Source organism: Athene noctua, chromosome 6 (assembly GCF_965140245.1).
Source record: "Athene noctua chromosome 6, bAthNoc1.hap1.1, whole genome shotgun sequence".
Lineage (NCBI taxonomy): Eukaryota > Metazoa > Chordata > Aves > Strigiformes > Strigidae > Athene > Athene noctua.
Window position 1 is genome coordinate 12,071,207 of NC_134042.1, and position 26,842 is coordinate 12,098,048.

A 26,842-nucleotide genomic window follows, 5' to 3' on the forward strand; every position below is an offset into this window, starting at 1 on the left:
CAGAAGGCTAAGTGACCATAAATGAAAGGCTTAATATTTTCTCACCAACTTCTTCTATTCTGTCTTGTGTCCATCTCTTCCAGAAGTCTTCTGAACTGTGGGACAGTCCCCATATTTGTAATAGGTTCACAGAAAATATACTGCTCCACATACCTGTAAAAGGAGTTAGTGAACACAAGGACACATTCCAACAAGAAACTGCCTTTTTCCTTCTATTTTGACTTCCTTGATTAATTTTTGAATGGGCTTAACTTAAATATTTCTAAACTTTTGAACTGTTAAATTCCTCTTAGCTTTCTATGACACTGGTTCAGGTCATGCTGCTGTCAGTCCTGTGTCTAACCTACTACATGGTTCTAGCATATGGTAAAGGGAGAGAACAATGGGAGAGCAGTAAATGAGAAAAAAATGCTCACTGGAGAAGCAAAATAAGAACTCAGATAACACAAACATGACAAAAACATCCTTTCCATCCCTGTCTTTGTTACTCCATCTTCTCTTCTTCTGCACACGTTCTGATCAGCTTTCACGCAGCCTGAATTTTTTCACAGCAGGATGAACGGGCTCTTCAGCCATTTGGTTTGTAAGAGAAGATCTCACATGGCAGCATTCAAAGACTTACAGACACAGTGGGCTCCTGCTCCACTGTGCACTCTTTTCTCCATCCAGGATTGCCCTTCTCTTCCTCCTCACAGAGGCACTGGTGGCTTTGTTGACAAAACACAATGCCACCATTTCATCTGCTGTTGTAAATTTAAAGATGTGTTCTAATTAGTCTGCCACAATTGTACTTCTTAGTTTTCAGTGGGGCACAGAAGCCAGTACAGCATACACAGTATGCAGAAAATTAATTTCCCAGTAGTGGACCAGGTAAAAAAGGGCCAGCTCAGAAAGCAGTATTTTAAAGATACTCCTAAGGGTTATAAACTATTTAATATCACAACATGTTTACTGAAACCAATGAGCTTCTAATCAGCATGACTGTAAGAAGTGACAACTGAAACTGAACTTGCACTGCTCTGTGTTCACCTGACAGTGATACTGACTCCTTGGTAAAGGGATATTATTACTTTTACACACAACCCATCAGTACAAATCAGGGACTGACCAGAATGATTCAGAGACCCTTCTCTTCTGGTCTCATTTTTCATCCTGGGCAGCCTGCAACTTTAGTAGCTGGGATTCTCTACATGGAGTAGAAGTTAAGCCTCACAGTAGAAGCACAGCTGTTTCGAAATTTTCATAAGTTGGAGTGCATTCAGAGAGGAATTGGAAGAATAATCAAACAAGTGGGAACTGTTCCTTACAATGAAGGAATTAAGGAGATTTATCTAGTCCATGTTAAAAAGTTTGTACGTACCAAGACAGTGACAAGAAACTGAAAAAATATGTGGAATTTTTTTACTGTATTCTTTTTGCCAGACAACCACATACCCCCATTTCCATGCAGGCAATATTGTAGCCGCTTCCAATATGTTAGCCCAGAAATATCCACCCTTTGTTTCACAGTGTTGCACCCCTCCAAAGTGCCTCTCTGCCAAGATAATGCAATAGATCACCTTGAAGGTAGCAGATCCGGGATTCGGGGAGCTTTTTCAACAAACGTCCCATGAAGAACTCGCTTCCGAAATGCTCCGTGCGAACAAACGCTCCATACTTCAGGAGTCCCACCTCGTAGGGGGTGAACTCGACCCACTCTGCAATACAGCCACAGTGGGACACTTAAGGGACTGTCAGACACATGTGGGGAGCGGGGCAGCTAGGGCATGCATTGCTCAAACTTCTGTTCACTACGCTGGCTTTCCAAAGCCTTGCCAGACTACTGGCAGGGCTGGCAGCTGAGCTCTGCCCCTGTGGCCATGGCGAGGCAGAAGCAGTTACGCTGCTGCTCACGGTGGTGCTGCCAGTGGCACACCATGCACACCGGGAGCACCTCAAGGATCCAGCTCTTACACACACACACAGGGTTCTCCAGCATGTACGATGTTTCACTCTGCCCTTCATACACCACAGCTAGGGGAAAGTATTTCCATTGTTATCAACACAGTTAATTTAACTTCCCTTGAATTATTTGGTTATGTACAAAGACAGGCACTCAGCTCTTCAGAAATCAGGTTTTTTAAGAGACCAATTATATTCTTATGTGTGGTGCTAAGGAAGACAGAACTAGTCCTTGGCTTTCTTGGTTATCCTCTCCAAGTGAAGTGCAGTTGTCTGATATAACTGCAGTGTGAGCAAAGGCTGGGACAGAAAGGTCATGGATCATAACTTCCTTTTGTTCAGAAGTGGTTCAATTTTCACCTCAGCCATAAAAAATTTGACCTGAATTTCTTCTCCACCTCTTCTCCTCCTCCAGCTGCTTCTCCTCATGGAAAAAAATAACCAAAACAATGGGTAAAGCAAAAGATTCTGTTGAGAGTAGGTTGGATGCTTTCCCAAAGTTTACCATAACTATGTGGTCTTTCTTCATATTGAAACTATAACTAGGCATTGACAAAAACAGTATCTAATTCTCAGACAATTCTGATACTGCTAATTCTAGGTGGATCAGATAGTATTTCAAAAATGTCCTTTCTGGCAGGATTTCGACTGTGTATGTCTAGACAGTGAAATACTGATCTCAAAAAACTCTTCAACTAAAATTTTAAGGCATGGAGGTGATGGTTATTTCTCAAAAAAAGCAACTAAAGCACCAGGACAGTTTTCTCCAAGTGATACCAAGCGGAGAAGAGCAAATCACAGGAATCCAGTTGCGAGTTTTAGTCCCACAGGATCTGAATCATCATTCTCACCTTTGAAATCATTGGTGCTGTAGCTGTCCCGAACGCAGACTGACACATAGATGGGCAGTGGGTTCTGGCCATCACACAGTGCTTCTTGCTGCTCTGAAAGTTTGTGAGGGTCTTTCTGGTTTTGAAGAAAAAGAGTTATGTGAGAAGAGATGGAAGCAACACATGGTGAATTTGGTGGCCCCAGTGCTGGAGGGGCCGGGCAGCTCTGCCCCCAGCACACAGGATGGGCCATGGCAGCTCCACTGCACAGATCACCCCAGACACCCACCCACTGGTGACAGACCAGTCTGCCAGCATCGGGCCTGACTTTGTGCACAGCTTCACAAAAAGACGAGGAGAGGGAAAACTACTTCTGCATACGTGTCTGTACGTACTAGAAAGTACTGCCCTGGCAAGCAGGAGAAGAGGTAAGCTGACCCTTAGGATGAGGAGCTGTAGCGAGCAGTCCTTGCTCTCCTGGGGCTGAAAGAAGCCCTTGAGCATGTCAGCACCGAGTCTCCTTTCTTAGCACACAACAGCTATCACAGTCCAACCTTACAAGGGGACTGGAACATGGCAGTAAATTATTTGCATCCCACCCAGATTCTTTTCTGGAAAAGTATATTCTCATTGAAGAGGTTTGTAAAAAACATAAATTCTCATGAACTGCTGTCAAATTTAAGAGCAGCTAGTTCTGGCACATTAGGGAGAGGTTAATGGTTACATAGCAATAGTCAGCACTGCTCAACGGGAAAGATGCTTAGCTAGATTGTGAGGGGGACCTCATCTAGCTGAGATTAAGAATCAGCTATTCAGCTTATACCTTTGTTTAATATGTAGCATTCCTCTCTGTATTTATTTTCTGTTTACATATATATATAATACTATATATGTACTTATATAAAAATAAATAAAACCAAAGGTATGGCTGAATGACTGCAGCATTTCTGCCTCCTCTGGAGGACACTTCCATTCAGTCCTCAACCACTCGTCCCTTCCCACTTCCCAAGTGCCAAACACACATCCTTGAACTGCGGTCTAGCTGGAGAGAAGAGGGAGCAGACTGCTCTACTGTAGGCACAGAAACCACTTCAAATAACAGAAAAGCAAATTTGTTATTGCTTGTAAAAATTAATATCACTTAAACCAGCTACTGTCTGAGTAGTCCTTTTCAGCAAAAGTAAAATATACACTTGCCTCCAGTGTACCTGCAGATCAAATTACCTGCCAGTGGATGCAAATCACCAAGCACTCATAGATATTTCATGCCTGCTTCAGATAGTTTTCACACTGTTGAGATTGCTCTGCTTTGCATCTTGAACTCTTTTTGCATGAGTAATGTGCATTTTAGACAGACTGCCCAAGATTGCCTCCACTTCTATTTAAGTATCAGCCAGAGTTCAAATGGCTATATCCGCAACCTAATTTATTAACATATAGGATGCATTTCTCCCTAGGCAGACTATTAAAGGAAATAAAATAATGTGAGCGTTTGCTGACATGGAAAACACCACTCTATTTTGAGGTACATTCCCTGAAATAATGGGCTAGTTTCCTCTCTGTTCACTAAGACAAAAATACATGACTCTCTAAGAAATGGAAATACGTTATACCCCATCATTTAGTAAGTACTCAATCATGAGCCCCCAAAGATCTATAAATGATGTCCTGTATCCCTCTTCTTTCCGCTGACAAAGCTGCTTGTCATAGTACTTCATGCGATCCATAGAGAAACAGCCCATCTTGCATTTGGTTGCTTGTTTCTGGGCTTCACCAATATGTGAGTCTAGGTCCTTCTGCGACCAGTAGGCATCTCTGTATAAGTTGGCCATGGTCCTGGAGAAAGATAATACAGAAAGCAAAAGTCAAAAGGACCAAAAAAAGACTTAAAATTTTATGCCTTTAGGGAGAGAGGTTTACATTTAGGGATTCACTTCTGCTCGTACATATTCTGGTTTTGCTGCTCCGTCCAGCAGAATGAACACTCCAGAATTTCTATGACTGTTTTAAATCCCTGAAGGATAAGGTGGCTTTTTATGGTTTTTTTTTTTTCTTTTTAAACAGAACTGACAGCAGCTTAAGACATAAAATTGCCAAGTGTGAATATGGGTATATTTTTGAAGCACAAATTAGGAAGAAAATTATAATACATTTTCTTTACTTGTTTTCTAGGACTATAAATTAGTTCACACCAGCTGCTGTTTCCTGGCTTTGCATCATTTAGTGTTAATCTTATGATATCACTATGCTTTCTTTTAACACCATCCTCTATTTTACCAACCTTCCCTACATGGAATCATCAGATGTTGGGCAGTCGTAGGTCCTGTGAGCAGGAAATAACGCTGCCCGGGGGAACTCAGTTCTTTCCCAAACTGACAGGTTGCAGGGGTGAGTGTGCACTGTTCTGCAGTTTTCTCTGCATGACCAGTTAGAAAGCAGAGCCAGTCTCAGAAGTTATTTGGAACAGCAACAACTGGGACATCAGTGGAGGCATGATGCTATGGGCATCCACAGTTACATCCATAGTAACCACTTACTTAGAAACCATTTTGACAAGTGTAATTGTCATATACCTATTTAACTGCTGTAAGTATGGATTTGAAAAGCACGGTAAAGAATTGCTAATAAAAATTCAGTGCCTCTGATCAAGCTAATATGTAGTGGCCTGTTACTGAGAAACAGCTTGTTTCTACAATGTTTGAAGAAAATCTCCCGATTCTTGTCTGCTTTCAGAAGCTCCTCTCTGCAGTAGCATCACCCTCAAAAGGCCTGGTCAAGCCTCCTGCTTGAGTTGGCTTACCACGTGGTGCCAGACAGCCCGCTGATGTACGATATACAGTCCAGGAGATTCAATTTCTTGAGTCCCATGAGGCTGCCGTATAGTCCTGTCATTGATTTCAGTCCTCCGCCTGTCGTGATGATAGCCACAACGGGGACCTGTTGGGCAGAGGAAGGTGGGACATTCACACTGACGGCATTAAACATCACATCCCCGACTGCAGTGGGGTCTGACCACCACACCCAGCCCAGGTCCTGACCTTAGAGACCAGGTCCCTTTTCAGAAGGAATCAAATGCAAAACCATAAACCAAGCAATGGCTGCTACTGCTGCTTCCCTCTGGATAAACTTGGGTTCAGAGTTAACCCAAACCTGGGTTCTTGCCTATCTCCAGGTCAAATATAGGCACAGATGAACAAGCAGAAACCCTTCTGTGGAGGCAACAATGTATTTTCTCTAAATTTCCCACTCCTTTGCCACTTCTTTCTTATTTCACACATCTACTACTACGTTATGAAAATCCATATGCCCACCCCAAGAAGAAATGCACTCAGTTAACAGTGCTGCTAAGCTACTCTCAGCAGTGCTGTTACTCTTCAGTATCATGAAGTTGCTTTGAAATATATTTACTTTAAGGAATTTAAAAACCGCAAGAAAAGGAAGAGATTATAAAAAGCACTCAGAGATGTTTATCCTAAACTCTCACAAAGGATGACATTTGAACAAGGGAAGAAATCTTTGCTATGTAATGTATTTAATATGCACACAGTACTTCTGAACCAAGCAATTTATAGCATAGGATGGCAGGGTTGAACACACCTCACATCTGACAGATTCCAAATTGACAGTCATGAAGGATGCGATTACTGCAACTACTGTTTCTTACAATAACAAACCTTGGCAACAGAAGCAAATGTACTTAAGACACGTGGACAAGCTGGTACCTGCACAACAGATACATGCAGCCCATTTTGCTGACACTCATCTGGAAGAGTACATGAAGGCACTAGAAATTCAAGATCTACCCTCCCCAACAGACACATACTTCAAAATCCTGCAGATCCTGTTGTAGGTGAAATACATTTTTCAGTGCACTTGCTACATATCTTTTTCTTTTCCCCAGGAAAGCCATCTCCTCTGAACATAGTTCAAACCCAAAGCGCATGTCCAGGTCTTGGTGGCACGAACAGTTACTAAGATAAAAAAAAAACCAACACATATTTTACATATTAACACACCCATATCAATCTTAGGACTACAATCGAAGATAATCTACAGTGTCTTTCCTTTCAAACAGGGTGATGCAATATGACAGGAACAAGAGAGAATATTCTATATTTAAAAGTAAAAAAACTTATTTCAATTAGTAAACTTAACCAGTGGCATTATACCCCACTATCTGATGAAGAAAAAATTTATAGTATTTACAAATGAAACCGAATATTTAAATGAATATTTAAAAACTAAAATAATTTCCAGCTTAGAAAATCTGTGCAAATGGTCAAAAGTGAGTGCACTGATTCCAGTTTCACGGGATATTTTCTCATTCTAAATCTGAAACAAAACCCAATTTTCAGATGTTGGCATGTCCAACGTGAAGGAAAGTTCTCGCTTGAGCAGCTGGAGTGGGAGCGCATCCCCCTCTAGCGGTGAGCATGGCTGGGGAGGGAAGCCATCCCCCGCCCGCCGGGCACGGGGGCCGTCACCCTGCTGGCTGGAGGGATGGCCTCGGTGACACCCAGCCCCTGGACGGATGGAGATGGGTCACAGAGTTTTGTGGGGCAGGTTTTCACCCCCACTGCTCTGATCTGTCTGTACTTGCACAAAATGTCTCACAGGTCAACGCTGACAGTTGTATTTCACATCAATCTCGACTCAAAAATTGTAAAACATAATATTCCTCAGAGGAAGATTTCATTTGCATCACTTTTGAAGTGTAATAAGTCATTCCTTAAAACTCCACTGTTGTAGCTTATTTCCCTGGGCATTTGTGCTCTTCTGCTCATTAGCCTCCCTCCTGTCTCTTCCTGACCTGTGCCTACAAGACATCAATGAGCAAGAGGGCTGACATGGTGTCATCAGGCCAGAGCTACCCATGGGCTCCCTGGCTGGCCAGCTACCCTGGCCAGGCTTTGTAAAATGGGAGGGTTTCATTTCCTTTCAGTGACAGAACTTCTCTCTTCTACCGAGTCCAGAATTTCAATGAAACTAGTAATGAAATTTATTTATGAGATGTCTCCACCATCAGACTTGGATGAAATCAGCCAAATGATTACAACTGCATTTGTAAATAAAGATCCCCAAAGGCAATTGAGTTAGGTGGAGCTGAAAAAGCCAGTTTCCACTGTAAATCAAGATACAAACAAATTGTTTTTAACATTCTCTGAAAGTAAAATAAATAAGTGGGAAGCATGTTTTCTGTCCTGGAAAAATGCTGGTTTCACTGTTGTCATTGTTCACTTGCCTTTCTGAAATGAATGATAGAAAACTCTATTTGAATTAAAAATTATTTTTACCTTTTATTTCCTAGTCAGGCACACACACACAAAAAGGATCAGTTTGCCCAGTTCTGTGTGTCACGTATAGATGGATAACATAAAACATCTTCATGTTTACTGATGAATATTAATGAGCATGTCTATAGATATCAAATCACTACCCACATTCTCTACCTTAGTTTCTACTCAATATGCAGTATAACTGGACTTAACAGAATACAAAGTTTATTGCTACTGAATATTGGCAGTTAAGAAAAAAAATTGTCATAATTTCTAATCAAATTTAGTGTATACTACCTTTTAATGTTTACTGTCTATTTTTTTTTAATCAGCTTTCTCATTTTTGTGAATTTCAGAGACTGACATTGATCAAAAATAATATTCTGTGGTCAGAAGGGAAGGGATAATACTAAAATAAATACGTGTTTATTAACATTTATTGATTAAAGCCAAATTTTCCTAAGACTAATTATGTATAATAAACTGTGCATGTATTTTATGTTTTATTAAAAGCAGATTTGAGTTTTCAGACTGAGAATGCCTTCTTGTGTCATTTTCATGTGGCTAAAACAGTATCAAAATCAATAACCCGGGTATTTAGGAATAGAAGAAGATCTCTTACCAGCTCTGTGCTCTCACACTCAAGTCAAATCTTTTCTCCTGGAAAACAGGAATGTGTACAGTAATTTTTTAGTTTTAATTTTAAAATATCTTTTTTCCCTTTCTGTGTTGGTGTCAGAGCTTGATTTACACCCCAGCAAGGTCTGGAAATTGCAAAGTTAAATGTCTGAGATCTTGGAATATATTTCCAAAAGCATTCACTTATCCTTAGTGGAACATCGCTACCCACAGATCCAAACGCTTCAAGGCTGCTGAAACCATTAACAGTCTTGGTATAGGAGGTTCTTGAGACTTATGCAGTAGGTCTCATTTCCCGTGTTATTCACAAGCTTTCTGCAGCATCTTGAAATACCATCTTTTGTACGCTTCCCGTTCTTTATGCTCTAATACACAGCAGATCTTTGACATCCTGGCCCCAGTCTCACAGTGAAGAGACTGCAAGTCTGCGTTTGCTTCTGCCAAGACTTCATCCTGTCTTAAATCATTATTGCAACTTTCATATCAACTGTCAAAAAGTACTCTGTTCTGAGAGGAAGTTTTAGTGGCCCTGAAATCTGATACTCTCCTACTTCTTCACAACATAACAACTAATATTTGGACAAGATTGTCCCTAATAACCGGGACATCTGTAGATTTTTTTTTTAGCAGAAACACAAATTTTATATTAAGGATCTTTTCCTTCTATTCATTTCATTTAAAATTATACAGCACGTATATCTATTTCAAGCAATATTCTCACTACATTCTTTAAAATCCATACACTATATCTAATATTTTCCATGTATTTTCACATAATGTCCTTTGAAGCCATGTTTAACAAAGGGCAGGTTTACTGTTTTTTTTCCTAGCTTGTGTCGAGGGAGCAAAGAGTTTGGACCCTAAGCAAAGGAGGGGTCAATGAGCCTTTGGGTAAACGGGGAGAGATGTACTGAAGGAATCATCATATTTCTGACATCGCTGTTGGTCTCTGTATCCACTACTTGCACATAATGGAGGCTAATAGAGAGACAACCTACTTCTATGGAGAAAACACCTGGAGAAACAAAGCTCTGGTTTGTTCAATGTCTGACAAAAAAAAAAAAAAAAAAATCAGAACATTTCTGACCCTCTTAGCTGCCTTTGGGACAATATTATGAGGAATGGTTTCTACTTGAGTGGCCTTTTATTCCTAACAGCTGAAAGTGATGCTCACCTCTGCAATAGTCATTTTCCTTCCCATGGGCAGTGAATTCAACATCACGGCTGGGGAACCCGTCTCTGTAGTGTACTTACAGGTCCACTGAGAAAACAACATGCTTTAGGACAAAAACGGTAATGGCTTTACCCTCTCCCCCTCCTCCCACTTTCTAAAGAGGCACTCATGGTCAGTTCATCATTAAGGACACTTCTAACATACAGGGTGGTAGCGCCTCTTCTTTGGCAACATGACATCCAGCGTTGGCTCAGCATACTTGATATAGTGGAACTTGGTGGGACCTGATGGGCTGGCCACTCCATCGGGGCCCAACATGATATCCTGCGTCCCCTCAAAAGAGCCTTTCACCGTGAGGGAAAGCTCTTTCTCTGAAAAAGGAAAACAAAGGTCATGAGAAATGTCACTATAATTTAAGCAGAAAAAATTATGGAGTTTGGACTAATGGAAAGGGCTCTGAAGGGAGTGCTGGCAGCAAAGGGAAAGGAGCAAAGCAGATCCTATTTTCATAGAAAGGGGACTCTGACTGTTCTCACTGTTATATAGAACTAGGATTTCAACTTTAATGCAGATCTAATAGACTTTATTTACATATACCTAAGGGAGTATGAGATGCAGTTGTTGAAGTCTGTAACAACCTAATGTGTTTACCTGGTGTTAACTGCACTGAATACTGTAAATACTATTTACTCCACTAACATATTATACGAAAAGGGCATAGTCTTATCAGTAAGCATGCAATTATTGGTAAATAAATAATAAAGCAATAACATCACTTGATTTTTGTTGCATCTTCTCTGTCACTTCAACTTCCAAGCAGCAAAGTTCACGACACTGTAAAAGACAGTGAACAGAAATCTATGAGAAAGATTGTCACATACCAACCTCCTCACTGGGAACTGTGAATCACTCAGCTTTTGGACATGTCCAGCCACCTGAAGTACCTAGTTCCCTGACATTTCTGGACTTTTGCCCAGTAGCCACTGACTAAGGAAAAGGAAAACCTTTGGAGTGAGTTGTAGAGCATCCTGCAGTGAGAATGTCATACAACTGGGCATAGTAAGAGGGAGATACAAAGGAAGAAAAACAGGAGCATTTTCAGGATAGTAGTACAGATACAAAGGGTTAAACTAGGAAAAACATAAATGAAAGATACATTGCTGAGAGATCAAATGTCAGTAGTAGAAATGGTTTCCTGAAGAAACATTGCTGTTAACACTTCGGGTTAGTTTTTTTTTTTGGCACTCGCTCTTCTTTCACATAATGTAATTAGAGTAGGTCAATACTTAGTGCTACGCTTACCCACCAGGCATGGCTCATCTCCCAGGGGAGGAAAGGGCTGGCTAGGCTGTCGGCAAGTGCATTCACAGCCTTTCTACCATTGTACTTTGATGGACAGCAGTACATTTTTTGAAGGAGTACTAGTACTAGAGAAAATCGAAAATCTCTGTGTGTGTGTGTAAAAATATGGGACAAAGGGGAAATAATAGGATATCACCAATGAACAGGGCAATAAAATATCCCATTTTCAAAGTATCTAAATAGAAAAGAGGGAAGAAAGAGAAAGAACTAGCCTACTGGCTTCTCTAACCCCCATTCTCCCTTCGCTTTTATATTAAGGAAACACAGACCGTTTCTTAGGAAAAAGATACATACCACCAGGACTCCATTGGTAGCAATGGCTTCATGAGGACCAGAACTGGGAAGCAAAATGAAAAATATGGATATTTTTATATTAAAGAAATGCCCAGTCATCCTTGCCCAGGGTGTTGCCCTTTCTCCCCATGTAGAAGAATGACGGACAGAGGGACCCCAGCAGGTATGTAACAAGCTCCCTTCCATGCTTGCTTGGGCTGAATACTGCTCTGAGGGGACTTGCCTCTGTACCGAAGCTGAGTGATGTTTATCATGGCTACTTTTTTGCATTGCATTCTCATGATCATCTGAAATGGAATCTGTGGTTAGGCAGTCAAATTCTTTTCCTCACTAGAACATGTAAAGTACATGTATTTCAGCAGTAACGTGCTAATATGCTTGCATACACCCTTTAGGAAGCCCAGTTCTATTTATTTACTGGTATGCAAATAAAAATAAAGAGGCAGAGGGTACCAACTACATGGGGAAAAAGCTTTCAAGATCATTCAGGTAAAGTCAGGACATGGTGCAGAGTGACTTGAATTCTGGTCTTGGCTCCTCACTAATAGAAGGGCTGACCTTAGGCTCGTCACATAATTTCTGCTGTGTCTTAGTTACCTTGTGGCAACACAGAGACAAAAATACTGCTTCATACAGATGGTAGGATAACCATGCTGGAGGAACAACCCTGCAGTAGAGCTTCCAACACGTTGTCATTGTGTTGGGTAGAAAGAAAACAGAATTACTAGGACCAAAACAGTGCTGCAAGGTAAAATCAAAGGAGTCACAGATACACTGGAAACCTAGCCAGGATGGTTCAACATTAGGTGTCTGTCCAATGCCTAAGGTGAAACATGCATGGAGAGATTGATGGACATGTGTGCACACACAAGCGCATGCACACACACTCAGAAAATCTTCTGAAATGTCCTTAGGTAGACAAATCTGACAGGGTGGATAGAAGAGACAGTTCTGGGAGGTGCATCTTTGCAAGCAACTAAATTACAGAGCAAGCTGACTGAAGGGATCAGCTGTGTGTCTGAGACTGCAGTAATGGTGCAGAAGTCTGGCACTTTTTTATAGAAATCCCACAAAGTCTGACTTCTAATGCTATTTCTTTGGCTTAACATTTGGTGATTTTTGCATTTTTAAAATAACCTGTATATTACTTACGCAACCTCCAATTTGAATTCAACCTCTAGCTCCTCCTTGGCCTGAAAGGAAGAACAAGAAATTAAATAAGTAGCTACATAATGCTTTCTCCCTTGTCTAAACCCAGGTCCCTGGTATGCAGTTTTGAAGTAACTGACTGCAATGCACAGCCTGTGATAAGTACTTCAAACTGGAAGGTCTGAAATAACATTTCAAACCAGACAGTTTAATGATTCCTTCCTCACCTCCTTCCTTCTTCAAGGTATCAACAAAGCAACCTGTACTTTCATCTCTTAGCGCGAAGCTGCTGCAATTTGCAACTTGCTTTGACTTCCAAATTCTACCTTTTTCTCTTAACTATTCCTGTCCTGCCATGACTCACTCTCCTTGTTATTAGCTTAGAAGATAAAGATACTTTCCACTCATCACATTAATATAATAAACAGACAGGTATTATTGAGTGATTCAAAGTTACAGTTATGTAACCTCCTGTAAGGCAGCCTTGATATGTATAAGCTAGTTGTGGGTGACCTAGTTTGGGTACCAGAAGCAACCTGCCCAAGAGAGCAAGACTTGCATGCGAGATATTTCACTGTTCTCATCCATAGATCTCAAAGGGAATCAAGACTCTTTTTTCCATTTTATAGACGAGAAACTGAGAAACAGAGTAAACCAGTCATTCAGAGCTTCACACCCGCACTAATTCTGGCAAGTCAGCAGGTTTGGTCCTAGCTGAGGTATCACTGCAGGGGACAGTGCTGGGATACGCACAGAGGCAACTTCAATTTTGCCTTTGGAGTGAAAGTAGATACAATCAAAGGGGCAGAGGTTAGTGGCTACTGGTAACATGGGAAAAAAATTTACAGATTATTCACCCTGCAACAGCTATAAAGCCTTGGTGTTGCTCAGAGATAGCTCACAGTCAGATCCCTCCCCTTCCTATTCCTACCACACTGTTTCAGTCATACGCTTTTAGTAATTTAGAAAAATACTGCAAAGAGGGGATCAGGCTCTCAAATTCAGATTTTTTACCACGTATTTTGTGTTTATATTTTGAATGGTAATTCATGTACCAATTTGGGGGTTAAGTCATCCACAGCAGATTCAGAAATCTCATCCCAAGGTTTTGAAAGTGTTGTGTAACTCTCCACTGGTTTCTTAGTTGCTTTATTTTTTGCTCTCACCTTTGGGTTGGGCTTAAAATACAGGACCACTGTTCTTTCAATTGGAAGTTTAGCGGTATCAAAGAGTGCGCAGAGGAGATGGTCATCTGGAGTAGCAAAATCCTCATCATATACTGTCAGCTCCAGCACATTCTAGAAAAAGGGGGAGAAGAGTTTTTTATAGTTTCCACAGTCTGGACAACATTAGCTCTAGGGAAGAAGGAGTGTTGGGGATGTGCTCGAGAAGAAAAGTGGTAAAATTAAGTATCATCCCCCTTTAGAAAAACATACTGCAAATCAAATATTCATTCTTCCCTAGTTCAGTATAATTGCTGTAACATAAGTAATACATTGGCTATACCTACACAGCAGCTTAGTTAAATCACAGATTCTGTATCCATCTTGCACTGATTCACATGAGTCTCTAATTTCCCTAAAGCTTCAATATTGAGCTCGGTTTCTGGCCCTCCTAAACAGCACCATCGAACAGGCATGGGAACTCAGTCATCTATTCCGTTAAACAATTTGAACAGTCCCTTGTCATGTGCCATCTCTTAAACAATTTCTGGGCACAGTTCAGGAGATAGGTCGGACCCACCATGCACAAAATCTGCTTCAAGCAGACAACTTTGGCTTCTTACCTTGACCTGACTCTGGATCCTGAAGTAGAAGGTTTCATTCCACACTGGATTGTTGGAATTTCTCACAGTTTTAGTGCGGGACCTTTCACATGTTGCAGTTGGCAGCCACAACGACACGTAGCAATCAGCCTGGCTGACTGGGTAGGGAAAGAGGCAAAACACTTGTTAGTGTGGCAAAGTCGGTGGTACTACATGACTCTGGAAAGGTTACTGCATGGTACCAGCAGCAAATATGAGTTATATAAAGGCAGAAATGCCTGATATAATGTAACTCTTTTCAAGATACCATTTTGAGAGGGAAAAAGCACAGACCATAAGATGACCTAGAACAGGAGGTGATTTCTATTCTTCCTTGTGTGAGTTAGAGACAACAGCAATGTTGTATATACAAGCAGGTGGTGAGAATTTCCTCTTCTGGTCAGCCACTTTCTTCAGTTTCTCAACCAACAAGCTTTCCTATGCTCATGTGTGCATGCACACACACACACACTAACCCTCAGCTGCTGTCTGATGAGAGGGGCCTGGGAGCCTCCTCCACCTTTTGAGAACAATTGCAGAAGGTCTCCATCTCTGCCTTGCCTTCAGTAATCTTCTTGGTAAGGGTTTGTGAAAGCAGCTGCAGAACTACCCCTGTTGTAGGAAATGGCAGAGGCTTCTTCCAGAAGGAGGTCATTAAATTAGACATCAGATCAACTGCCACCTTCAGAAATGCACCTTAGTGAAGGATATTCCATCCCATTTCTCAAAGGCACCTAAATTACAACATATCTCAAATGGCTACAACCAAAAATGTAGCGTACAGTGTGCCAGCAGAATGCAATGTTTCTTCCTGCACGTTACACAAAATACTTCAGTAACTTGAACCTCTCTCTTACACAGTTCTTAACAATAAAATTATCAGGTACCATTTAATGCAAAAGGTAACTAACTTTGAGAAGGGATGTCCTTTGATATGAGACTTCTGAGAGAGACAAGCAATAGCAGCAATAAATGGAGAGGGCCCTTCAGCAGCAGGTAAGGACTCTGCAGGTAGATCAGGGGAACAAGAGCTTGCACACTAATTTGTGGGGAAAGGCAAAAACTTGCCTGGCTGCAACAGGAGCTTTTTCTTGTCTTGTCCTTTTCTTTCCTTCTCCAGCAGGTTTTGCCAGGTGTCACCCTACAGCCATTGGGTCTGTATCAAACTGGGTGGAGGCTGCATTTTACGTTGCTGAAAGTGTATTTGTTCAAAAAAAGATTGTTGCTTTTCTGTCCAAGTCAGAATGAAGAACTGAAACTCAGAACTGCTTGAGAAATTACATAGTACATTGTGATATGTCAACCTATGCCTTAATTATTGGTTTTATATTTTTAAAATGTTACAATGCAGAAATGGAAAACCGCTTTTAATTAATTCAATTTTTCCTAAAATCTGTGGAGAGATCAACACATTTCTGCAGAATCAAAAAACCAATACTCCTCTTATGGAAAAATCTGTTTGGAAAATATGCAGCAGGCCATAGCCCTCTCCTTCTCCTGCTCTATTCCACCTTCTATATCTTACTTTGGATTGAAAAAAAAAAAAAAAAAGGGTTCTGACAGCAATTTAAATGTCCTTGTCTGGAGTCATATCTTCCGCTTTCATTCAATTCTACCTTTGCACAACTCTTGTCTCTTAGTCTCCTTCCTTGTACTTTTCTCCCGACTGTTAGTTGGAAGGGCATTCCACCTCCTGCATTCAGGTTTCCTCCTTCCCTTTCCTCAAGGAAAAAAATCCCAAAGGAAAGGAAAAGGGCTGCCATGGGCTGCCTCCTTCTCAAGCCCACAGATGGAAACAACAGAAATTACCCCAGTAGCATCTGTTTCCCTCACACAGATGGCACAATGGGCTTTGCAGACTGATGACTCTGAGAATCATGATTCCCAGGGACGTCTTTTCACATCAGACATTTTGGTTGCATACTACATCCTTTTATCTCCTGCTCTCCTTTCACCCATGCCCACTTTCTGTTAAGGTCTGGGAGACATGCCCAGGTCTTTACAATTCCCATGGATACAGATAAACAATAAGCAGCATCAAAAGCCCCAAAATTTAAGAATATGAACACCCTTGAATGTGTCCAGAGGAGGGCAACAAAGCTGGTGAAAGGGCTGGAAGGAATGTCCTCGTAAGAAACAGCTAAGGACATTGGGCTTGTCTACCTGGGAGAAAAGGAGGCTGAGGGGCGGCCTCACGGCTCTCTACAGCCTCCTGAGGAGGGGAAGTGGAGAGGGAGGTGCTGAGCTCTTCTCCCTCAGATCCAGCGATAGGACACATGGGAGTGGTTCTAAGCTGCACCAGTGGAGGTTTAGACTGGACATGAGGAAGCATTTCTTTACCAAAAGGATGGCCAAACACTGGAACAGGCTTCCTAGAGAAGTGTTCGATGCCTCAAGCCTGTCAGCATTTAAGAGGCGTTTGGACAATGCCCTTAATACCGTGCTTTAACTTGGTCAGCCCTGAATTGGTCAGGCAGTTGGACTAGATGATTGTTGTAAGTCTCTTCCAACTGAAGTTGTCCTGTAGTTCAGTTCAGTTCTATTCTATTCTATTCTATTCTATTCTATTCTATTCTATTCTATTCTATTCTATTCCACTCCATTCCTAATCAATGCAGAAACCCTGCCATACACAGAGTACACAGACGATGCATGTTGCAGCAGGCTGCCAGGAGACATTGAAAACATTGGTTGGTCATACCAAATGTCTCTCCAGTAAGGGTAGGTCTAGTCATCCTGGCCAGTCTGGCTGTCTTACACACTGCCTTGCTTCGGCACATCAGTATCTCTCTGAAGGAGGAAGAAAAATGTCTCATCTGGGACTTTTCCATGCAAAGGAAGTTGCTTGTCTTTATTTAATTTATAGACAGAATTGATTTAAGAACAAGATTTAAGGCTGCCCTTCTTCTGTCTTAAGACACCACTTTTAACTGCCTATTATGTTTCAAATTGCAGCATTCAGTCTACGCATTTCCAGGAAGCATGTCTGTCTTGGACTGGGTATTTCGGGAAAGTCTCATCTGGAAGAGTTTAGCTTTTTTCTAAAGATGAGACAGAAGAAAAAACATTAGGCTTTTTCACATTAAAAAAGAAAATCATATCAGTGCCACGTTATAGTTCTTCTACACCTTCCTCCAGTGTAGAAGTAACAAGATAATTCTAGAGCAGTACTGCACCTGATCCAGCATCCATCATGCCAGAATAACAATCTCCCAAACCACAGTTTGCATTGGGAATTCTGTGGTTAATGACCCTTGCTAGACCTATATGCTCAATGAATAATTTTTTTTTGAACAGATGTATTTTACCCTCCATGCATGCCTGTGACAATGAGTTCCACAATTTATTTGTATATTCCTTTTATTTGTTTTAATTCTCCTGTTTCATAATTTTACTGGGTGCTTCTTTATTCTTACATTGTAAAAAATGGTGAGAAATAACTCCTTATTTGTCTTCCTCCTATTACTTTTTGTAGAAACAGATTCCATGTCCTCCTCAATAATTTCTGTTTCACTCTCAAGGCCAGCCTATTTAGTCCCTCTGAATGTAAAAGTTCTTTCAGATCTGTCATCACAGTTGGTGCCTTTCTACAGCTTCTTTTGTTACTCCATTTCCTCAAGTGTCAGAGGTTTTTGCAGTGGACTTCCCAAGTATATCCCCCCTCAGAGAACTGTATGAGCATTAATTTGATTCTGTATGACTGTTTTTTGTTGTTTTTTTTTTTAATCTCAGAAGTTCTATGTGGATAATAATGCTTTGAATAATGTTGAAACTGCAAAAATAGGTATCTGAATATGTTTGGAGATCCTAGAAGTAATTATATTGATTTTTAAATGTTTTAAAAGTAATTCTGTATGACTACTGCATGACTTCAGGTTTATCATTGGAGATCAATGACTGTTGGCTGGCTGACAAAGTACACTGTTCTACTGATGTGATTCATCATTCTTGTATCTTAACTGTACTTTGAGATACATAGTGTATCAAACAATCCTTAATTATATGAGTACATGCAGGCAAACTAGTCAGCTGTGTATTTAATGCAAACTATTGCTTCAGTTCTGTTTGCACAATCTCTTTCTACAACCTGGTTATTTGTGATTTTGCCTTGTTGCCTGACATGCAGAAGATCTGAGATGAGTCCTTGATGAAACCTTTCTGTGTTATTGCATCATCACACACGTGCCACAGCCATGGACCAGGAGGGGTGTGCAGGTGCAGAGGGTGCGACCCAATGATATGACCTAAGATACGGATAGCATATCGCTGACTCGCAGCTGTGACACAGGGAATCCTCTGGTATACCTTCCAGAAAAACATGTGACAACCACAGGGTAAAATGGGAATGGTACTGCATGATAAATCCAGATCTTCGCTTTTTAGAACATCTTCCCTCGCTCTTCCTGTGCAAGAGACTATAGTGCCAATTGCTGCCGCTCACAGCGAAACAGAAGAATCAAGAGGGATATCAGGGTTACACCATTTCCCTTCCACACTCACCCTAGAGCTAGTTTCAGCATCCTGTCACAGGTGGTCATGTAGCTGTATTGATTCAAACAAAACAAACTGTTAACTTGCCTATTTTGTATGAAAAGCCTCTCCTCAATGCATGCGTGGGTAGTACATGTCCTTTAACTAAACAGTGGTATTTTCCTTTCCTGCTCACTCCCCACCACTTTCCTGCCATGTGACTCACACACTTGCACAAGTCTGCTACAGAAACCTTAAAAGGGACAAGGCATCCAGCTCTCAGTCAGCAGGTTTTTTTCAGGGTAATTAATAATGGCATTAGCCTGGTGGTAATGATTTTGGCAAGTTTTTTTCTCGTTCATTTCATCTGTGTCAGAATCAAGACTGGGAGAGATGAAAAAGTTTGCTCCTCCCAGCCACAGCTCCCAAGGTGCTACAACCAAACAGCAAAACTACCCCTTGCTTTTGAAAACATGGGATGCGACCTTTTTCATCTGTGTCAGAAACTCTCCTTTCTTTCAGAGAAAGTACTTATCCTCAAAAAAACATTCAACTCTTAAAATGAACCAGAACGTACTGGAATAACGTTCAATAAAACAGCAGCAAGAACTGACCTGGTTTATAACAATTAGTTTACACAAACACTGGGTTATTTCAGAAACACTCGGAAAAGGTTGCTATATAATTATTAAAACAAACAAACAAACAACAAACCACCTTGTTGCCTGTACCAAGATATTGCTAAGAATAGAGATACTTACAGGTGTCCACTCGCTGGAGATTTTTCATCCGGATGATCCTTACAGTCAGCAGATAGCAGGGACTGGATTCTATCTGGAGAAGGGCAGTACAAAACAGAGTATGAATAAGCCTTCAGTAGGAAAAAGTGTCAAATGTGCAAACTGAGTGCTACAAAACAATAATGCAGTCAGTAAAAATTGTATCAGCTGTCTCACTACTCTGCAGATGAAAATCTGCAACATAAACTTCTGCTATTAAAGAAGTTTTAACATTTTATACATTTAACTGTCTTTTTGCTGTGTTACACTGAGAGCCTGGACTGCTCATCATAGCAGAAAAGAAATGGATAAATCCCTGCCAATTGATACTGTCTGTGAGACACTTACAAAACCCCTTGCTCTGAAATTGCGGGGATTTAGTTCTACAACATCATTCCAATAAGTGTCTTGAACAGAGTAAATGTACTGGTGGAGCTGGCAAAATACATGCAGTTACAGTCAATCCCCTTATTAACCTCCCACAAGGTCCCATTTCATTGAAAAGAGCATATTTGTTGTCACTGACTCTCACAGGATATACCCAAAGTACCACTCTCTGAGAGATGCTTTTGCTTTCTGCTTCAAAAACATAGATTTCTCTTTTTTTTCACTTTACAGTTGTACTGGGAAAACAGTAACAATAATCTGAGCTTTCGTAAATCAAACTATGTGATAAACCAGTGGTGAAGAATTGTTTCCAGAGGATTTAGGAGGTAAGGAATTAGGTATGGGTTGCCTTTGGAGAAAAATAAAGAACAATACCTCACTTCAAAAAACCCTTAAGATTGAAAGTGCTTAACTTTCTTTGGTCCCTTTGAATGTCTCAACCATAACCTTCTATAAAACAAGCCTCTCCAGATTTTGTGACTGCAGGGACCTCTTCCTATTTACTATTAGAGGATAATATGATTTCCTTCTTCTAAAGAAGGCGGTTTCCTGCTGGCTCATTCCATAAAGCTGTCTCTGGCTCAGACTGATCTGCAAAGGCTGCTATGACAAAGCCAATAAATAAATCAGCATTTCCTGTGGCTGTGACACAGGTTCATTTCCTCACACTCCTAGAAACATTTCCACCTGAATAAGTGGTTATAACAGAGCCCTCCAAATCATTCTTTTTGACAACCGCTATTTTTATCAACTGATTTCCTCTCATTTAGGAGCATCCTTCTATTTCTATAGCACTTCAGAGACTTCCTAGAATGACTATAAACAAGCAGACAGAATAGATGTTAAAGCAGATAAAGAGATGCTGGAAGAATCTCACTTAAAACAATATGTGCAATGTTGCCAATTTTTTTTTTTTTTTTTTTTTTTTTTAAGATAACAGAGCAAAAACAGTCTTATTTTCAGATGGGAAGACAGTTAGGCCTTCTTTGTCACAACAAATTATTTTTTCAGTGTTTTTTAATCTCTCTCCTAACACATCATGTTATGTTAAAATGTTTTTGCTGAGATCTTAAAAATGATTACTGCTTTCACCCCTCCTGTATATGCCTCAAGAATTCTTTGTTTTCTTCCTTTTTTAGTACTTCTGCATGAAATTCACCTTCAGCAATCCATCCACCTTCTATTCCCAGTGTTCTCAAAGGAGCAAAATCCTAACCAAAGCTGCAAAATTTGCAAACAGCTGGTGGAGGGGTATGTCCTCAGAGCTACCCCATGCAAGGACACTGGTTCACATTTCAGAAACAGTATAGCCATATTAATACAGTCCTCCACCCAGTTAATTAACCCTCTTCTCAGCTGGGTAATTAGCAAAGGCGGATCACCACACTCACATGTTAGGAATGAGCTTGGGCACCTCAGCATATGCCCTAGAAGGCAGAAACTCGTTGTTTGGTAGGATCTGCATAAGCACGGGGCAATTCTTGAAGCCGTTTATCTCTGGAGATTGCTCAAGGTGCTGCCAGCTCCTGGATCAGCTCCAGCTATGCTTCCTCAGGCAAAAGTCATTGCTTGAGTGAGAACCGATGGATTCAATATTTGCAAAGCAGTTTGAGATTCTTAGATACAAGACGTTAAGGAAGTGCAGTAGGTTGGGCTTTTTTAAATGATTATTACACGGTTTCTGCCATCTGATCACCAATCTCGTGGTTCCCATGTGATGGCTTTGTAATGTGTTAGCCAAATTTCCCTACCTGTTATGGGGAAATCAATTCTCAGAGGTGCAGTCTTTCACAAAAAGACTTACTGAAGTTTCACCCCCCAAAAAATCAGTGGTTTCACAGAAGCTACAGAAATCAGGGCCTGCGCTTGCACCAGAGGAGAGGCAGATGCCACCAGCCAGTTACCCGAAGAAGAGGCAGCAGCCAGGCATTAGCCATCATGGCAGCTCTGGCACCTTCTGATGGGGGCTAGCAAAGACAACAGGGAGAGTAGAAGTCAGGCTGTGATCAGGCCTTGCTAGTTCTACTACTCCCAGGAGGATTTCCCATTTTAATTAATTCCAGTAACATATTAACCAAAAGAAATGTCTTTAGCAACTACGACAACCATAACATGATGCACTAGGGTCTAGTTATACAAACGAAGAAAATAGTAGCTATGCATGCATAAAGCAAAGGATAGAAACTCTGTTACTCTGTTTACTTAAAGCGTATTATGATGTCTTTAACAGAAAAAAAAAAAAAAAAGGCTGCTGCTGTGTCATGATGTTCCACATATGGAAGTGTTTCCACCTTTGGTGGTGGAAGACCCCAAGCAATGTCTTGCCCTTGGGCTAACAAGGAGATACTACAACAACTGTTTAGCACTGTCACATTGTAGCTTTGCTTTTGATAAAATCAAGATTGGTGTGGTCACTCTGTGACTGTTTCACTGATTGTCTGTCTGTTGGTTTGTCTTCAGTTTGGTGCTTCCCAAACTGTGCTCCCATGTGCTTCTTGTACACATGTGTATAGCATAGATGTGTGCAATATAGCACGCTGCGATGACAGTGCACAAGCAGGGTGTACACTGCTAGTTTCTCTGTACTCCCAGGGAAAAAAAGTTTATTGGGATTTTCCACACAACAGCTCCATCAAACATAGAGCAGATCTCATAGTCTCTTCATCTAATTTTCCACCACTTCCATAAAAAAACCCCAACCTATATGGTATGTTACTTGGCACCAAATTACTATGTTGGTGGGAGTAAAGGATTTCTCTGTCGTGTGAATGATTCCAACTTTCTCCCACCCGGGTGAGTAAGAATTTGAAAACAGAAATTTCTCTGTCGTGAGCGCTCTGGTGATGCAGGCTGTCTGCATTCCTGGCAGATTTGTGCCTCTGTAGGTCTGTCCCAGCCCTCTTTAAAGTCACTTATATTCAGATGTAGGTATGTGTGGTATGCATCCATCTCAAGAAGCATTGCTGTAAATTACTCCACTATTTTAGCTGCTTAATACATCCTGTCACATCACAAGTGGCTGTGTAGCTCAAAAATGTACTCCTTAATGAGACAAGAGTCCATGAGACCAGAGGATGGATATGCCTATTTACCTTTTTTTACTTGCTTTTCTCTCAGTACCTTTCTTCAGCCTCTAGGCTTCTTCATCTAACAGACTCTTCCAGCATTGCTATCAACACCTCCCTGGCTTGCAGTATCAACGGTACGGACATTCACCACTCCACCATGCCTACTGCAGACTAGCCAGTCTCATGATTCCACACCAGTACAGCCAAACGTATGTCAGGTCAATGCATATTATGGTTTTCATTGTTAGCTCCTTGGTTTTTCATACATGTTTGATCAGGTAACAGAATGTTGTAACCGCCTTCCTAAAACAGAGAGCAGTCACCCAGCAACACTGATCCAGAGAGGAGAATTTACACTTGAATGAGCAGGGCCAGCCAACACATTCTCAGACTTGATTGTTGCCCTTTTTAGATTGGTATTTATTTCAAAACAATCATAAAATAACAGAAAAATAATACAGAAATCTTTAAATTCATCTTCAATGTGTGTGATGAAAACTGTTATCACTAAAAAGCAACTGTCCTCCAAGGAGGTGCTCAGCTGTTGCTTCTCTACATGAAATGTGGAATGCCTACCATCTAGTCTCATGAAGAGCTGGCCTTTGTCATGCTGGATGAAACATTATGATGAGGAAGCAGCGAAAATTATATGCCACAGTATGCTGGTACCATTACCTATTTCAGTGCAACCACACTGCATGCTATTCCACAAGCCATCACGCAAAGATCAGACAAGATTTTAAAATACCTTGAAGACAATCAATTTACTTTTTCAGCAGTTGAAAAAGGCCATTTCTGCAGGCCAACCTGAAAAAAATATTATCTATGAAAAGAGTTTCCTTTCCACTCACACATTTTTCCTGCAGTCACCCAATAATAATAACTCTATCTGTTTCTATGTCATCTACTGGCACAGCAGCCTTTCCTGGCACAGATAGCTTCCCTGCCTTGACTAAGGTCCCCCTGCATTCCTGGCCCAGAGAAGCATTCTGCTGAGATGAAATCACACACAGGATGTCACCAAGGCACTCTTTTCTTCATCACCAGGTGCTAATTTAACTAGATGGTAGCAAGGGATCAAATCAAAAGAACTAAAATACTTTGCCGCTGACGGTGTTTCTAGAGCTGGTGGTGTGTGAAGAAGTGCCTATCTTGAGCTGTCTGAGAGTCAGCTTTCCTCAGAGAATGTGCATCCTCAATTTTTTAAAGTTCTAATCGGGTTCCTTCAGGCTGTGGACATCACTCAGCCAAGCCCTGCCCCAGCCTCCTGGCACCTGTCTCCCACTGCTGTGGGATGTGCCAGGGACCCCACTGTGGCACACCGCCTGGGCTGAGCGTGGTTGGCTGCTGTGTTTAGTCATGTCTCCGAAGGTCTTCCTCATTCTTGACAAACCCAGCCTCCACGACAGAAAAGCAGCCACTCTAATTGCTTCCTTCCTTTGCCTCTTCAAGACACTGGGGCTGTGGCAGCTCCGTCCACAGCTGCAGGGCTGGGCAGGGGCTGGGGGGTGCCGAGGACCGCTGCTGTCACCGGCTGGTTTTCACAAGCCGTGTCTTTCATGATTTTTATTAGTAACATAACTTCTTCTCATCAGACCACTTTTCACCAGAATTAGCAGAAATCTGCACTGGATAACGGTGAATCAAAAACTCCCACAGCTGGATGAAAACACCCCTTTCATGCACATGGCCACTGTAACCCTTTTGTTCTGTCTGGGAAAACTTACCTGTGTCCACAGGAGCATGACAGGTGTATGCAAGGCCACAAGAATGGTGTCCTTCAGATCATTGCTTGCTCATACATACATCCACCATGGGACTCTGAACACTTTCAAGGAATAAGACTGTGCAGATGATACTGTGCTTGAAACACATTTCCAACAAGCAGAACTTCAGATATTGATCGACACGACATGGATACTCTCAGTGCACAGTAATAGCAACTTCCGCAGACATTTATTATTTGACTGATAACTCAGGCTAGTTGCATAGCCCTTTCAGTACTGTTAACATTGTCTTCCATCTTTTAGTGTTCCCATATGTTTAACAACCAGATTTTTTTCGGATTTTGAAAAAAAGGTCCATTTGAAAACATAGAGCATGCAACTGCCTGTTCAAAATTATTTCCATATGTAGAACTGTAGCCAGGGGAATAGAATAGTCCATTCATGAAAAGACAGAGTTGCTTTGCCCTTCCCAACCAGAACAAATATGAGAGAAAGAAACTAGAGTGAGCATTAACCATCTGAGTGTTGAGACTCATCACACCTAATTCCAGATAGCTGTAAAATAGGTGTTTACATCTGACAGCTGTTAGGCATTTCTGGAGTCTCATCCTAAGGTAGACATTACCACAGGACATGCATCATACTCTGAAAATCTCTATTTTTCTGACTACTGATTCTTAAGGGAATCTACAGGTCCATCTTAGACATAGATGTTTTACATTTTTGAGGTCAAATGTGGATAAGACAAACTGTATTTCAAAGTTATGAGCTGATGGGAAGTGGCCTCATTTGACCTTGCAAGGTTCATTTTTGAAGTGGGAGGCATGCTGGAGCATGTCATTCATTAAAGCACTCTGCATTTTAGGCATCCCAGACATCCCCATACTACCACTCGGGGTGGCAGGTGAGGCACCTGGGATCGGAACAGCTTCTGCAGCTGAGCAGAGCTGCTGCTGGTGCCACGCTCCTGCAAGAACCACAGGGCTGGGGGTGGCTCAGGAGCTGCTGCCAAGGCTGGAGCTGCTCCTGACAGCAGGCTCTTGTCTCTGTGGGAGACAGGGGCCCCATGCCTGGCACTACCTGCCTGCCTCAGCTCCTGGCTCACATGCTGGAGTCCCACCTCCAACAGAGGCAGCAGCTGCAGCCTCCTCATAAGCTCACCATGCAGCATGGCCGCTCCCCACTGTTCCCATGATCTCAGGAGCTGCTTCCAGCTTCCAAAACCCGGCAGAAGCCAGAGGTCCTGCTCTGCACAAGGGTGAGGGTTTAACCTGCCCCTCTTCTGTTCAAGTACTGCTGTTCTCCCAGCTGCACAAACCCTGCAAGAGCAAGGAGCCCTTGCCTGGCAGGGAAATAAGGAACTCCTTGACCTGAGGTATGAGGCACCTTACCGTTTTTAAGACATGGCTCATGCTGAATTCAGAGCTACGCATTCAATTTTTCCCCTCCCGTTCCCTCATGCTAATTATTGTATGAGACCTGCTGCAATCCTTAAATATTTTAATATAAGCATTGTTGTCTGAAATACCAGAGCTGGCTTTGCCTGCTGCTTTAGCATGGGGCAAAGGACCAGCCAAGGCCTGAATAATATAGATTTCTTAATGAAGATAAAAATCGTTATGTTGGCCTAAAGGTACATGCAGTTGCTGGGATATGCTGTGGTATGCTTCTAACAGATGATCCCTCTTAGCAGGCAGAGACCCTCATATTTAAATCTTCTGGTAGTTTCAGTGATTAAAAATTTACATTTGAAAAAAAACTGAGCCGAAGATAAGAGCATTTATGTGTCCTTCACATAAACACATGATTTGCTACAGCAGTCAAGTCCTGATCATGCAAGTGCATAGGATAGAGTGCTATGTTCTGGTCATAGAGGAAAAACAGTGACTGTAACCAGATGCAAGAACAACTCCTCAGTCCATCACCAATGGATCGTCATGAA

The 26,842-nt window shown here is 41.5% G+C and overlaps 1 protein-coding gene across 1 annotated transcript in view; it reads right to left on the reverse strand.

Annotated features, from left to right (window-relative positions):
- LOC141962052 (cytosolic phospholipase A2 epsilon-like) overlaps positions 1 to 26,842 on the reverse strand; it is a 34,649-nt gene that overhangs the window by 5,133 nt on the left and 2,674 nt on the right. The window contains exons 3-17 of the mRNA XM_074909579.1: positions 19,701 to 19,773; positions 14,452 to 14,588; positions 13,832 to 13,963; positions 12,669 to 12,709; positions 11,517 to 11,559; positions 10,637 to 10,694; positions 10,065 to 10,231; positions 9,861 to 9,947; positions 8,670 to 8,707; positions 6,595 to 6,742; positions 5,572 to 5,708; positions 4,385 to 4,607; positions 2,793 to 2,907; positions 1,560 to 1,697; positions 46 to 153 (exon numbers count right to left, since the gene is read on the reverse strand). Of these exons, the coding sequence (XP_074765680.1) occupies positions 46 to 153; positions 1,560 to 1,697; positions 2,793 to 2,907; positions 4,385 to 4,607; positions 5,572 to 5,708; positions 6,595 to 6,742; positions 8,670 to 8,707; positions 9,861 to 9,947; positions 10,065 to 10,231; positions 10,637 to 10,694; positions 11,517 to 11,559; positions 12,669 to 12,709; positions 13,832 to 13,963; positions 14,452 to 14,588; positions 19,701 to 19,773 (1,645 nt within the window). The remainder of the gene's footprint in view (positions 1 to 45; positions 154 to 1,559; positions 1,698 to 2,792; positions 2,908 to 4,384; positions 4,608 to 5,571; positions 5,709 to 6,594; positions 6,743 to 8,669; positions 8,708 to 9,860; positions 9,948 to 10,064; positions 10,232 to 10,636; positions 10,695 to 11,516; positions 11,560 to 12,668; positions 12,710 to 13,831; positions 13,964 to 14,451; positions 14,589 to 19,700; positions 19,774 to 26,842) is intronic.